This window comes from Gymnogyps californianus, chromosome 29 (genome assembly GCF_018139145.2).
Source record: "Gymnogyps californianus isolate 813 chromosome 29, ASM1813914v2, whole genome shotgun sequence".
Lineage (NCBI taxonomy): Eukaryota > Metazoa > Chordata > Aves > Accipitriformes > Cathartidae > Gymnogyps > Gymnogyps californianus.
In genome coordinates this window covers 2,599,099-2,612,320 of record NC_059499.1, presented here as the reverse complement: position 1 = coordinate 2,612,320, position 13,222 = coordinate 2,599,099, and the positions used below count along the sequence as shown (strand labels likewise).

Genomic DNA, 13,222 nt, shown 5'->3' with positions numbered 1-13,222 from the left:
GGGGACAGTGCCGCCTTGTTCGGGATTTCTGGAGTGGGAGCGATGGAGATGGTTGGGATTTGGGGGCTGATGCGGGAAGGGACACTCTGGGGCTCACCCGGGGGCGTCCCCTGCGTGGGTCCCTCTGAGCAGGCTGGGGACCCGCAGGAGGGGACACCCCAGAGGTCCCAGTCCAGCTTGGCTGGTGGCTGGAGCTGCGGGATTTTGCTGGTAGTGGTGGTGACAGGACCGCAGCGGGTGTTAGTGGCGGTGGCAGGACCGCGGCGGGTGGCAGTGGTGGTGGCAGGACCACAGTGAGGTGGCAGTGGTGGTGCTAGGACCATGGCAGGTGGCAGTGGCGGGTGGCAGGACCATGATGGGTGGCAGTGGCAGCAGCAGGGCCGCGGCGGGTGGCAGTGGTGGTGGTAGGACCATGGCGGGTGTCAGCGGCAGTGGCAGGACCGCGGCGGGTGTTGTGCAAGCGGAAGGGCCCTGCGCTGGAAGTGGTGCAACGCTGCTCGGCGCCGGCTGTGGGGTAGTCCGGGGGTTTCCACTCTTTCGGGTGCTTCGGTCCCCTGAGGGCTCTGGCACATCCATGGAAAAAATGGGAATAAGGCTCAGGGGCAAACAGGAGCATAACTGAGCCCTGGTGGGGACCCCCAGTCTTGCTGGGCACCCCCAACCCTACCAGGACCCCTGGGACCCCCCCAGGGCTCCCAGACACCCCAGCCATGCGGGGCCCTCTAACATTGCTGAGCCCCTGGACCCCCCAGCTGGGGACCCCCAGCCCTACCATGATGCCCAGCCTTGCTATGCCCCGGGACCCCCAGTCATGCCAACCCCCCCATAGCCCTGCCAGGGACCCCCAGCCCTACCGGGACCCCCAGAAACCCCAGCCCTGCCAGGGACCCCTGCCAAGCCCCCCCCCATTGTTGAGTCCCTGGACCCCTATCCCTGTGACCCCCATCCCTATCAGGATCCCCAGCCCCGCTGGGACCCCCAAGCACTGCTTAGCCCCAGGACCCCCAGCCCTTCTGGGACCCCCCCAGCCCTACCGGGACCCCCAGGACCACCAGCCCTACAGGGACCCCCCCAAACCCTGCCCGGACCCCCCCCACCCCAACCCAGGCCAGACCCCCCAACCCCACCAGGACTCCCCAGCCGTGCCGGGACCCCCCAGCCCTGCCGGGACCCCAGGACCCCCACCCGCGCCGGGACTCCGGGGACCCCCGACCTCGCCGGCTCCCCCCCCCCCCGCCCCCCCGCCCGGCCGCGGCCCCTGCAATGCCGGCGGCGTCCAGGGTGGGAGCTGTGCTCCGGGCCGGGCCGGGCCGAGCCGAGCCGAGCCGGGCGGCGGGGAAGCGCCGCGTCCCGCACCCGCCGGGCCACGCCTGGCCGCTGCGAGCTGGGCACCGGCACCGGGACCCGCACCGGGACCCCGCACCCTGCGCCGGGGCAGGTAATGGGGCCGCCATCGGGACCGGGGCCGGGACCCCCCCCGCGAGGGGTGCGACCCTGCGGAAGGGCCCCCGAAAGCGCCCTGGGAAGGCGGGGAGGGCACCGGGGGCGGCACCGGGACGGGAGGGGGGCGGCGGGAGGACCCCCCCTTGCAGCCCCCCTGGACGGACCGCGGAGTCCTGCCGGGACCCCCAACCCTGCCGGGACCCCCAACCCTACCGGGAACCCCCAACCCTACCGGGACCCCCCAGCCCTGCCGGGACCCTCAGCCCTGTCCGGAATCCCCAGCCCTACCAGGACCCCCGGGGTCCCTAGCCCTGCCGGGACCCCCCAACCCTTTCTGGACCCCCCAGCCCCACCAGGATCCCCCAGCCCTACCGGGACCCCTCAGCCCTGCCGAGCCCCACGGGTCCCCCACCCTTGCCGGCACCCGGTGCCCCCAGGGTGGCAGCCGTGACCATCCCACGCAATGGGGGTTCTCCCCCCACTTTGCCACCCCATCTTGGGGGCCCCGGGCCCGCAGCCAGGGAGGTCCCAGGGCTCTCATCCAGCACAGCCCCGGCCCCGCATGCTGCCCTCCCTTCCGAGCTTGGGGGGACCTCAGCGGGCACCCCTGGGGAGATTGACCCCCAGTGCTGGGGGGGCCTGGAGTGGCCCCCCCGAACAGCCTCGCTCCTCTCCCCAGTCCCCCGCCGGTGACGCAGAGCCGCCGAGCGGTGGTTTCCCAACAGGGAAGTCATTTTGTGTGTGCCGGCACGGGCCGGGCCGTAAGCCGCCCTCCTCGGGGCCACCGCGGGGCTGGGCCCCCCTGCCCAGGTGGGCTGAGACCGGACACAACTCATTGCAGGGGTGGGCAAACTGTGAGGGGAGGGCATGTGAGACCCCCACGGCGAGGGGGAACTGGGGCAGCTGCGGCCTGCGGGACCCGCCGCCGACAACCACCCGGAGCCGGGAGAGTGGCCGGATCCGGCCCCAGCCGTCGCCCTTCGCTGGGCGCGAGGACGTGAGGCCCAGTGGGTGCTGGGGGGTGGTTTTGGGGGGAGGAAGGAGGGGACCGAGCAGGGGGGTCGCGGCGGCTGGAACCCCTCGGGGTTTACATGGGGATTCACTGGTGGCTCGTACGAGGCTGAGCCCGCTCCTGGGGCTCCCCGTGGAGGCTCTTCCAGCGCTCCGGGGACCGGTTCCGATGCCGAATTTGGGGGGTAAACCCCCCCCCCCAAGGCGTTTCCGCCGCGCTGCTGGATCCGGCAGCGAGCCGGGGCATTATGGCGGGGGCCGGCTCCGGCAGCCTCATTTCCTAAGGAAATCAGGCTAGAAAGAACAGGCAGCCCCTGCCGCCCCGCTCCGTCCCTCTGCCCGTCCGCAGCCTGGGGGAGAGGCCCAGTTTGGCCGGGGGGGTGCTGGTGCACGGGTCCGGCGTGGGCACGGCCCCGCTTTACGCCACCCCGGACGTGTCACAACCTGCCCGTTCTCAGCAGCCGCGCTCGCGGGGGAGTGGCTGGGGGGGCCGGGGCCCAGACGCCAGGGTGAGGGGCACGGGGGGCTCTGGGGGGGCTCCCTCGGTCGTGCCTCAGCCTCCCCACTGGGACCCAGGGCCAGGCTGGCAGTGGAGGGGGATTGGGCACGGCTGGGCACCCACTCCCCCTCGGTGCCCTGACACCAAGGGGATGGACTGCGGGTGCTGCCCGGCTGCGGGGTCATTCCTGGGCGCAACCGGGTCACCCTGGGGCCAGATCCTGCCCTCTGGCCCTGGCAGGGCTGCGAACGGGGACGGCGCCGAGGCAATGCAGTCCCGTGGGGTCGGAGCATCCCTGGGCACCCAAGGTGGGGGTTTGCACCCCATTTTGGGGAGCTGCCAGCCGCAGCACCCGGCAGCCACGGGCCCTGCTCCTCCCCGCTGCGAGCAGGAAGTGCCGGCCGGCTGCCGCAGACTTTGGACCCATCCGGCGTCGCCGGCGCAGGGGCAGAGGAAGGGAGTCTTCCTGTTTGCCGGCACGGTGGGGTCCGGCACCCGTCTGCTGCCGCGGCCGAGCTCTAGCAAAACTTGCCCTTGCCTTGGTGCAGCCGGTAGCTGCCCCCCACGCCGGCGTGGGGACTCTCCGGCGGCTGATACGGGGTTGTGCTCAGGCCGCAGCCCTTCCTGGGTGGGTGAGTGTTGTGCGTGCCGCCGGGTGCTTTTGCAGCGGAAGAGTTGTCTCTCCTTGGGGCGGGGAGGGGGGGGGAGCACCCATTTTGGGGGTGAACCCTCCTTTCCGCATCCCCCTTGGCTACCCCAGCCAGGGCTGTGGGAGTTTGGGGTACAGTCCTGCCGGCCGGGCAGAGCCCCTGTTTATTTTTCCCCCGTCTGCTTTTCGAGCCGGAGCGGAAGAGCTCAACCTCCGGCCCCTTTTCGGAAAGGCCGGGATATTTATAGCCGCCTGGCTCAGGGAGTTGGGATTTGCCGTGGCCGCCTCCGTCCCGCGCCCCCCCCCCCCCCCCCCCCCCCATCCTGCTGCAGCATCCCTCAGCTGCGTCCTGCACCGGAGCGGGGGCCGGGGCCAGATCTTACCCTGGCCGTGGGGACAACTCTTCTGGGTGGCTGTGTGATGCCCGGGGTCACCCGGTGGTCTCTGTGTGATGCCCGGGGTCCCTCGGGGGTCTCTGTGTGATGCCTGGGGTCACCCGGTGGTCTCTGTGCCATGCCCAGGGTCCCTCGGGGGTCTCTGTGCCATGCCCGGGGTCCCCTGGGGGTCTCTGGCTCCGTTTGGCCGATGGGAAGTGGCTTTGGGGTTGATTTGGGGAGTCAGGACTGCAGGCATCACCCCTCCCTTCACACCCACAGCCGGCTGCTCCTCTCCACGCCGTGCCACTCCAGCCAGGTCCCCCCACCCGTCCCCATGGAGTGACCCCACACGGGGGTCTCTGCACCGGCGCGGCCCCCCTCGGTAGCTGGCCCGGCACGGAGGGAAGGTGGCCACCGGCGCCGCGAATATGAGCGACTTCTGGCACAAGCTGGGCTGCTGCGTCGTAGAGAAGCCACAGCCCGTGAGTAGCTTCAGCCTGGCCAGTTTGGGGAGGGTTCGGGGTCCTGGGGCCGTGCTTCAGCGGGGGCTGATGGCCTTTGTCCCCGTGCAGAAGAAGAGGAGGAGACGGATCGACCGCTCCATGATCGGGGAGCCCATGAACTTCATCCACCTGACACACATCGGCTCTGGTGACATGGCCGCGGGCGAAGGCCTGCCCATGGTACCCTACCCACGCGCACGGTTGGGGTGCTGGGTCTCATGGTTGGGTGGTGGGCGTCATGGTTGGGTGATGGGTGTCAATGTTGGGGTGGTGAGTCTCACGGTTGGGTGATGGGTGTTACTTTTGGGGTGGTGGAGTCTCACGGTTGGGTGGTGGGTGTCATGATTGGGTGATGGGTGTCAATGTTGGGGTGGTGAGTCTCACGGTTGGGTGATGGGTGTCACTGTTGGGGTGGTAGACTCTCATGGTTGGGTGGTGGGTCTCACGGGTTGGGGTGAAGTGGCCTTATGTTTGGGTGACAGGTCTTATGGTTGGGTGATGGGATGGCACAGTTGGGTGACGGGTCTCACAGCGGTGATGACACATCTCTGCACCCTCCCCGCAGACCGGCGCTGTCCAGGAGATGAGGTCCAAGGGCGGACGGGAGCGACAGTGGAGCAACTCCCGGGTCTTGTAGCGTGTGAGTACACGGCCGTGCGGGCGGCTCCGGCAGCCCTGAGCACCCGCTGTCCCCCTCCGAGGCACCACCGCTAATTAACACACCCAAACGAGCCACCGCTTGTGCGGTTCTGTAACCTGCCCTCTTGGACTTTGCAGATTCCTGGCTTTTTCAGCCCAAACTTGAACTGCCTGATCCCCCAACCGGAGGAGAAGCCGACCTCGAGCGCTTTAACCCTGCGGTAATTTATGCAGCGCGATCCTCGCCCGGCTCCCGGTGGCTTTTGGTCGTCATCCCCCCGGCAAATCCCTCCTTCCCAGAGGCATCGGGTCGGTGACGTGGGGAGGGAGCGGGGACGGCAGCCCCCACCTCGTGCCCGACCGGCATTTCAGCCATAAGGACACAGCCGCCCTCCCGAAGCGTGCCAGGAGCTGCCGGGCGCAGCCGAGATGTGCCAAATCCTCCCCGTTTTCCCTTTTTCCACGCCGGTGTCTCCCATGGGCCCCTCTCGGCGCCAGGCCGCAGTGCCTCGGTTTCCCCGGGGGATCACGGTGAGGCCGGTCCTGGTGTGGAGGCCGATTTGGTGCCCTCCCGGAAAGGCGTAGAAGAGCAAAACCGGGATTAAACCTCGACGCTTCAGTGCAAAACCAGGATTAAACCCCAACGCTTCAGTGTCTCGCCGGCAGCGGCTCAGCGCCGACACCATCAACAAGCCCGCGGTGCCTCCAGCCGGCATTTCCACCGCCGGCAAACTGCCACCTTCCTTCTTTTTTAGGATATATATTTTTTTTTTAAAGCTCAAAAAAACAACTAGGCAGCCTCCGCCGCCTCGGAGTCAGGACCGTGGTGGGGTTACCTCCGCCCGGGATTGCCACCAGGGTTTCACCGGCACCGGCCGAGGCAGGACGGGGCCCGACCCGAGGAGGGACTTGGGCTCCCGAATTCGGGCGCGGGTGTATATAGTTTAAATAGCGCCGGGATTAAATATTAAATAGCACGTGCCGGGCATCACGGCCGGGCGGCAGAGGCTTTCCCCTTCGCCATGCTCCACGCCACGCCGGGATGCTCCTGCACGGAGCTGGGCTTTTCCAGCCCCACGGCACGCTCGGTGTTGGTAAGCGAGTGCCGATGCTTGATTCGGTTTTCCCTCCCCTGGGAAAAACAACCCACCCTTGAAATAAAACCCTTGTGCTGGCCCGAGGAGCGTGTCCGCGAGCTGCCCGGGGCTCCTCGCCTCCCTCCTCTGCTACCGGGGCTGCCAAATTTGCTAGGAAAAGCCGAGACCCCGCCATACGCTGGGCACTGCGCTCCCGTCCACGTCCTTTATTCACCCATGGGTGCTTGGGGACCGCTTTGGGCACACCGAGAGCCCCTGATGCCACCGCTCGTCCCCATGTGTCCCCGTCACCGCGCCACGTCCCGGCTGCCATCCCAGCTGGGCTCCAGCCTGCGAGGAGAGAAAAGCATCCGTGGCCGGCGCCGCACGAGCTCCCCCCTAAACCCCAGCCCTGCCGAGGGGACTCACCGCCGGACGGGCTCGGGGACGCGCGCCGGCTCCAAGGGGACGAGCCGGGAGAGCTCTCGCAGGCTGGCGGCGAACCGGACCTTGCCGCTGAAGGTCGGGCTGGGGGAGACGGGGGGGGCCGAGGCCCCCCCAGCTCGTTACACCCTCGTGTGACAGGGCCGGTTCACCAGGAGCTGGCACGGGAAGCCCCGGGGAGGAGGCGGACGTCCCCGTGCGAGGCCTTGCACGCGCGGGTGCGAGCAACCCTACCTGAGAAAGGGCTGGGAAAGCGTCACGAGCGCCTTGATGTACCAGGTGGGGTGGACGATGATCACAGCCTGGAGGCTCTTCCGGAGCCTGGGAAGGACCGGGATGCTCCAGGGCTCACCACGATCCCGGCACGCTCGCTGCCACCCCCCCCCGCCCCCCCCCGGCACGCTCACCGGGAGCCCTTGGACGCTCACCGCCGATCCATAGCCCGGTAGCACCGTTTCATCCAGCCAAAGGAGGGGATCTGCCCCCGTGCTGCCGCCCCGCTCAGGCACACCAGGACGTAGCGGTCAGCCACCGTCCTCTCCAGGGTGCCCACGATGTACCTGGAGGGACGGCGCAGCCCGTCACCTTGGGGAAACTGAGGCACGGGGCACGGGGAAAGATCCAGCCCCCCCCGGGACCCCACCTGAGCAGGTTCTCCATCACGTAGCCGTACTGGGGGATGCTGCTATCCGGGAGGTGGCAGGCGGCGAAGAGCAGGATGGCGCCGAAGCCCTCGCCGTGGTACCCTGGCCGGAGCGGAGGGTGGCACAGCCAGCGCCTCTCATCCCCCCGCCTAGACCCAGCGGGCTCAGGGAGGGGACCCAGGAGTCCCACCCCGGGCACCCGGCCCCCGCGTTACCCCCGTGGGAGAGGACCCGGCTGTAGGGCTCCACCGCGCTCAGATCCACGCTCTCCTCCGGCCGCTCGTCCTCCGTGTCCGGCACCCGCCGGCTGCCAGCCCCCTCGGCGAAGCCCCAGGTGTGCGGCAGCTCCTCTGCGGGCAGCCGGTTAGCGCGGCAGCTGGGGGGAGGAACCCGGGGGTCCCCCGCGCCCCCACCCCGGCCAGGTCTCACCGTCCCACTCAAAGCTGTCGCTGCCCGAGGGAGTCTCCAGCGCGTCCAGGTCGAGGTCGATGCTGGCGTCGGGCGAGCGCTCGGCACTCTCGGTCCGCTCCAGTGCCGGCAGCCGCCTCCGCATGCGCCGCGGGGCACACCCGGCCCCCGGACACCCCTCCGGCAGGGGCCTGGTGGGGACAGGGCCGGGGGGGGTCAGTGGGACCCCCGGAGGGGCGAGCAGGTTTGGGGGTGCCGCTCCCATCACCCCCTTACCCGGGGAAGTCCTCGTCCTGCCACTCCTCGCTCAGGTCCAGGCCGTCCCTGGTGGCCGTCACCGCGGCCATCCTTGTCACCGTCACCTGCAGAGAGACGCCAGCCCCAGCTCGGGGACCAGCCCCCCCTCCCGGCACCCTCGCATCCCCCAGCAGCTCCACACCAAACCGCCCCCATTTCCCACCCTTCCCGCCCCATTTCCAAACCGAAAGCGGATGCGAACGGGTGCGCCCAGTCGCAGGGAGACGGCGCGGATGCTCCCCGGGGACCCCCACCGCAGCCCCGCTCAACCCTCTACGAGACTTCAGAGACTCCCGGCACCGGGGGCCGCTCACCTCTCTGGGGGAGCCTCTCTCGCCCTGTGGCTCCCCACTGGTGAAGGGCTCCGGTGACGGCACTGGTGGCTCATCCAAACTGGTTTGGCCGCATTCGCAGCCGGCAGAGGCCACAGCTCGTCGCAGCACAACCGGTTTCCTCCCGGATGGGCTGGATTTGGGGGTTCGGCCACACCGAGTGTCCCCGTCCCCCCCTGCCGTCCATGCTACGGGGCCCCGAAATGCTCCTCTGACCCGGGGGGGGGGGGGTATTGACAGGGGGGTTGCACCCCAGGAGAAGAGGGGGTTCGCCCCCTGGGATGCCCGCAGGGAGGGCGGGGGCCACACTGGGCACCCCCAGGGTGAGTGGGGCAGTGCCGGACCCGTCCCGGAAGAAGAGCCGAGAGCCAAAAGTGGAAGAAAAGAGGGGAATTTAATCCTCGGAGCACGTGGGTGACAGTCCCAGGCTGGCGGCGCGTCCGGCCCCACCATCCGGGCCCCCCGCAGCCCCCCCAAGGGAGGAAGAACGGCAAGAACTCGTTAACCCCCCCAGCACCTTCGTTAAGTGGGTGCGAGTGCTGCCCCGGTCCCCCTGCCCACAGGGTCCCCAAAAACCCACCCTGGGGGATCGAACCCCAGGGGGGCCGTCGGGGTGGGGGGAGCCCGTCGGGGGGCAAATTGCAACGAGGACCCATCTCCGGCAGGGAGCCGAGCTCTAACGAAGGAAGCCGAGCTCTAACGAAGGCGGCTGCAACCCCCCTACGCCCGAGCACCCCGCCGGGACCTGCCCAGGGACCCCACCTCCTCGTACGGCCCCCAAAAGCCGCCGGGCTCCCGCTCTCATTTTGGGGAGCCGGGGGGCTGCCCGGCGGCGATGCGGCTGACCCGCTCCAGGACATCCTGGGGGCAGAGGGGGGGCATGGCCTGTGCCAGCGGACATTCCTCCACCAGGCTGTTCATTGGGGTGGGCGGCGGGACCACCTCCTCCTCCGGCCCCCCGGCAGCGCCCGGCCCCCCCAGGGCTTGCCGCAGGACGGGCAGGACCTTCTTCCGCGATGCCAAAGCGTTGCCCTGGGCGTAGGCGCCCACGCAGGACCAGGGACTTGGGAGAGGCTGGAGGTGCAGGGACGGCGTCGTCGCCTCCTCCAGCGCCCGGCACACCTGCGAGGGAGGGAGGGAGTGCGGCGGCTGGGACCCCCCCGGCACCCCCAAAATCCGGGGCTTTTGGGGCGAACCGCAGCTGAGAACTGCCTGGCTCCTACCCCAGACCCCAGTGCCGAGGGATTGGGGTGCCCGGCCCCCCACTCACCGCGCTGCGGAGGGCCTCGCACTGGCTGTAGACCGCGAGCTGCCGGGAGGGCTCGTTGTGCTCGTTAAAAGAGATCGTCATGGCCACCAGCCCCGCGTAGCCCCGAGCTTGGCAGAAAGCATCCAGGTCCTGCAGCAAGCCGGGCCGGCGCAGGAAGGTCTGGAGGTGGGGAGACGCTGGCGTCAGCCCGGTGTCCCCATCGTGCCACCCCCTGCCTCGGTTTCCCCACCCTGCCGAACTTCACCTCCAGGTCCACGTAGATGGTGCTGACGGCGAGGACCAGCTCATCGCCGGAGAGGACTTTGAGGTCTTTCCGCAGCATCTGCTCCGTCGTCAGCCCTGGGAGACGAGAGGGGCCGAGCGTGAGCCCTGGGGACGCGTCCTTGTCCCCAGGGAGAAGGGTCTGTCCCAGGACCCGCTCCCAGCCAGACCCCGGATGCCACCGCCGGACCTGAGACATCGAACTTGGCCGCTTGCAGGGCTTCGAAGACGGTGTCGCGGGCCGGCAGCTCGGGGAACCTCGCCTCGAGCAGGGAGATGCACGCCACGTCCCTGGGCGTCACCTTGCCGGCAGCCGGGCTCAGGTTCACGCAGTCCAGCAAGATGGTGCCTGGGGGGGGGGGACACAACCGGGGTCCATCAGTCGTCACCGTCCCCCTCAGATGGGGCTCAGCGAGGGCCGCCCGTCCTCACCGTGCAGCAGCGCGGCCGTGGTTCTGTCCAGCACGCCCGGGGGACCTTGGGCGATCCACTCCGTCACCAGCGTGGCGCAGGAGCCTACCGGCTCTGCTGTCACCTGGCAGCGGGGAGCTCGGTCCCGTTCCAACGGCCGGTGATCGAGGACCTCCACCACGGCCTCTTCCAGGGCTGCGTCGGCGCTGGCGGGCGAGACGGGGAGGGTGAGAGCCCCGGCACAGCCCCGGCGTGCGGCCGCGATGCGTCACCCCCAGCAGAGCCTGGAAACCCCCTTTAGTTCCTCTCCTCCTACCCTAAAAACACCCCGGAAAGGGAAAGGTTTTACCCACCCCGGGGCCAAAATCAAGCGAGGAAAAAGCGAGGCTTCGAGTGGGTGGCCCTGCTTGTCCCCGTGTCCCCCCGCCCCGGCTCACCCGGGCAGGACGTGGTGATCCACCAGCGTCAGGGAGAGCAGCCCGGCGCGGTGCAGCCCCCCCAGGTCGATCTCATCCCGAAAGACGAGGGAGGCGGCGGGGATGCCCTGCTCCCGCAGCAGGAACGTCGTCTCCGTCCGGAGGGCGAAGTCGGCGCGAGGGATGTTCAGCACCGGGATGAAGGCGGCTTTGGGAGCCGGGGAGGTCTGCGGTGGCGGGGGGGTGACAGCCGGTGAGGCGTCCCCCAAGCCACCGTTTGTCCCCGAGCCAGCGGGCGAGCCTCACCTTCGCCAGGAAATAAGCCAGGGCCAGGGCCGAGACGGTGGAGTCCAGGTCACAGGCCTCGTTGCCCATCACCACGTGGATCTCCTGGTGACGCCGGACGTGCTCCTGCCGGGGCGGGAGGCATCAAGCGCGGCAGCAACGCGTCCCCATCCTCCAAAGACCCCCACGCTGCTCCCTTCGCTGCCCTCATGCCAGTGTCCCCGGAGCCACTCGTCGCGGATGTCACCCACAGATGCCACCCGCCGGCATCCATCTCCCAGCCGCCACCGGCAGCGGACGGGCTCCTGGCATCCCCAAAGCGCCGACCAGACCGGCGCCCTCGGGACGAGACCTGGCCGGGATCCATTTCTGGCACAAAAGCCTCACGTTTTCGGGGCACGTGCGCAAAACCGGGCACATTGGGGCCCCGGGGAGAACGGGAAAAACCCAGCTCGGCCACGAGCGACGGCGGCAGCGGGGACAGGGACCTTCCCGCCCTGGGGGACGTCGTCGCAGCCCTGGGAGTCTTTAGTATTTTAACCCTGGTCCAAAGTGTTTTTTCCAAAGACGGTGAGTTTGGGCCTGGCTGTCCCCCAAAACACAGCGTTGCACCCCTTTTTTTTCTTGCCCGCAGCAGCAAGAAAAAAATGTCACCCACGCCACCCCGCAAATGCCCCGTCCCTGGCTGCTGGCGCCCGTCCTGTCACGCTCGAGGGAGCCGCCCGGTCTCCAGGCCCTTTTTCGGTGACAATTATTTCATGCCATAACCCAGATTTGCTCATTTATTCGGTACAAGCTGAAGAAGTAAACAACCGAGAGCCGCCTGCGGCATTAACCCCGCAGCCCGTCGGGGGACCTGCACCCGTGTGCTGCGAGACCGGGGACGAGGCTGCAGGGGTGGGGTGCGGGGTGCTGGGGAGCCCCCGGCCGTGGATATGGCTTGGGGTGTCCCCGGTGCGGCTCTGGCACCCCAGCCTGGGCTGTCGCGGTGCCAGCCCCTCTCTCCAGGGGAGACGGGTGCACCCCACTCAGGGGCCTTGATCCTCTGTGCACCCTGCTCCCCCTGCACCCCGCTCCCCTGGGCACCCTGCTCCCCCCTCCTCCCTGCACCCCAGTCCCCGGGCCCCTGCTCCCCTGAGCACCCAGTCTCCCTGCTCCCCTGGGCATGCAGTCCCCATGCACCCTGCCTCCCCCCTGCACCCCACTCCTCCCTGCACCCCGCTTTTCTGGGCACCCAGTTCCCCTGCACGCTGCTCCCCAGTCCCCGGGCACCCCAATTTCCCCTGCACCCTGTTCTCCTGGGCACCCAGTCCCCATGCACCCTGCTCCACCCTGCACCCAGCTCCTCCCTGCACCCCGCTTTTTTGGGCACCCAGTCCCCCTGCACCCTGCTCCCCCCTGCACCCCAGTCCCCCTGCACCCCAATTCCCCCTGCACCCTGTTCTCCTGGACACCCAGTCCCCATGCACCCCAAGCCCCCTGCACCCCAGTCCCCCATGCACCCTTGCTTCCCCCTGCACCCCAATCCCCTGGACACCCCGCTCCCCCAGGCACCCCTCTTTCCTGAGCACCCAGTCCCCATGGACCCCACTCCCCCTTGCACCCCACTTTCCTGAGCACCCAGTCGTCGTCGTCCCCCCCACCGCCTCCCTCAGCACCCCACCTCTGCCCCGCGCCCCCGGGCCCCGCTACCTGCAGAGCCGCCCGGTTCCCCTCCACGAACCGCTCCATAACGGCGGCGATCCGCGCCGCAACCCGCCCAGTCCCGCCCAGCCCGGTACGACCCAGTACAACCCAGTACGGCCCAGTACGGCCTCCCACCCCCTCCCCGCCCCCTCCTCAAGCCTCGGGGCGTGGCGGCCCGCGCGGGCTGCCGGGAAGGGGGCGGGGGCAGCGGCGGGGGGCGTGCCCCCCGCCGCTGCCCCCGCCCCCTTCCCGGCAGCCCGCGCGGGCGGGGCTGATGCGGGGGGGGGGGCGGTGGGTGATGTTGGGGTGGGGGTGACAGCCCCAAACCCCCCCCCGACACCCCAACACCCCTGACACCCCCAAGGCCTCCTGGCACCCCCTTGACACCCCCCCAAACCCTCCTGACACCCCTTAACCCCCCCCCCGATTATTCCCCCCCCCTCAGACCCCTTTGACACCCTGAAACTCTCCCAGCACCCCAAAACCCCCCTCGACACCCCAGACTCCCTGGCACCCCCAACCCCCCCAAACCCTTTTGGCACCCCAAACCCCCCCGACACTCCCAACACCC

At 69.3% G+C, this 13,222-nt stretch overlaps 3 protein-coding genes across 5 annotated transcripts; 1 reads left to right on the top strand and 2 right to left on the bottom strand.

Moving 5' to 3' along the window:
* Positions 1–1,336: 1,336 nt before the first annotated feature.
* Positions 1,337–6,301, top strand: CDC42SE1 (CDC42 small effector 1). 3 transcript variants are annotated; one of them, XM_050912327.1, is made up of 5 exons: positions 1,337–1,438; positions 4,259–4,461; positions 4,552–4,662; positions 5,048–5,122; positions 5,260–6,301. In XM_050912327.1, exons 2-4 carry the CDS (start codon positions 4,408–4,410, stop codon positions 5,117–5,119), a joined length of 237 nt encoding a protein of 78 aa, XP_050768284.1. In that variant the 5' UTR covers positions 1,337–1,438; positions 4,259–4,407; the 3' UTR covers positions 5,120–5,122; positions 5,260–6,301. The 3 variants fall into 3 exon arrangements, with proteins under 3 accessions (XP_050768284.1, XP_050768285.1, XP_050768286.1); XM_050912328.1 differs by lacking the exon at positions 1,337–1,438 and adding an exon at positions 2,376–2,440; XM_050912329.1 differs by lacking the exon at positions 1,337–1,438 and adding an exon at positions 2,436–2,450.
* Positions 6,302–6,622: 321 nt separating this feature from the next.
* BNIPL (BCL2 interacting protein like) lies at positions 6,623–8,040 on the bottom strand. Its single transcript, XM_050912231.1, has 7 exons — positions 7,970–8,040; positions 7,715–7,884; positions 7,501–7,635; positions 7,285–7,387; positions 7,070–7,201; positions 6,876–6,962; positions 6,623–6,725 (listed from the first exon to the last, which is right to left on the bottom strand). Exons 1-7 carry the CDS (start codon positions 8,038–8,040, stop codon positions 6,623–6,625), a joined length of 801 nt encoding a protein of 266 aa, XP_050768188.1.
* A 792-nt stretch (positions 8,041–8,832) lies between these two features.
* On the bottom strand, positions 8,833–12,696 carry PRUNE1 (prune exopolyphosphatase 1). Its single transcript, XM_050912357.1, has 9 exons — positions 12,658–12,696; positions 12,403–12,411; positions 10,987–11,070; positions 10,702–10,907; positions 10,286–10,470; positions 10,044–10,202; positions 9,837–9,931; positions 9,593–9,751; positions 8,833–9,444 (listed from the first exon to the last, which is right to left on the bottom strand). Exons 1-9 carry the CDS (start codon positions 12,694–12,696, stop codon positions 9,124–9,126), a joined length of 1,257 nt encoding a protein of 418 aa, XP_050768314.1. The 3' UTR covers positions 8,833–9,123.
* Positions 12,697–13,222: the final 526 nt, after the last annotated feature.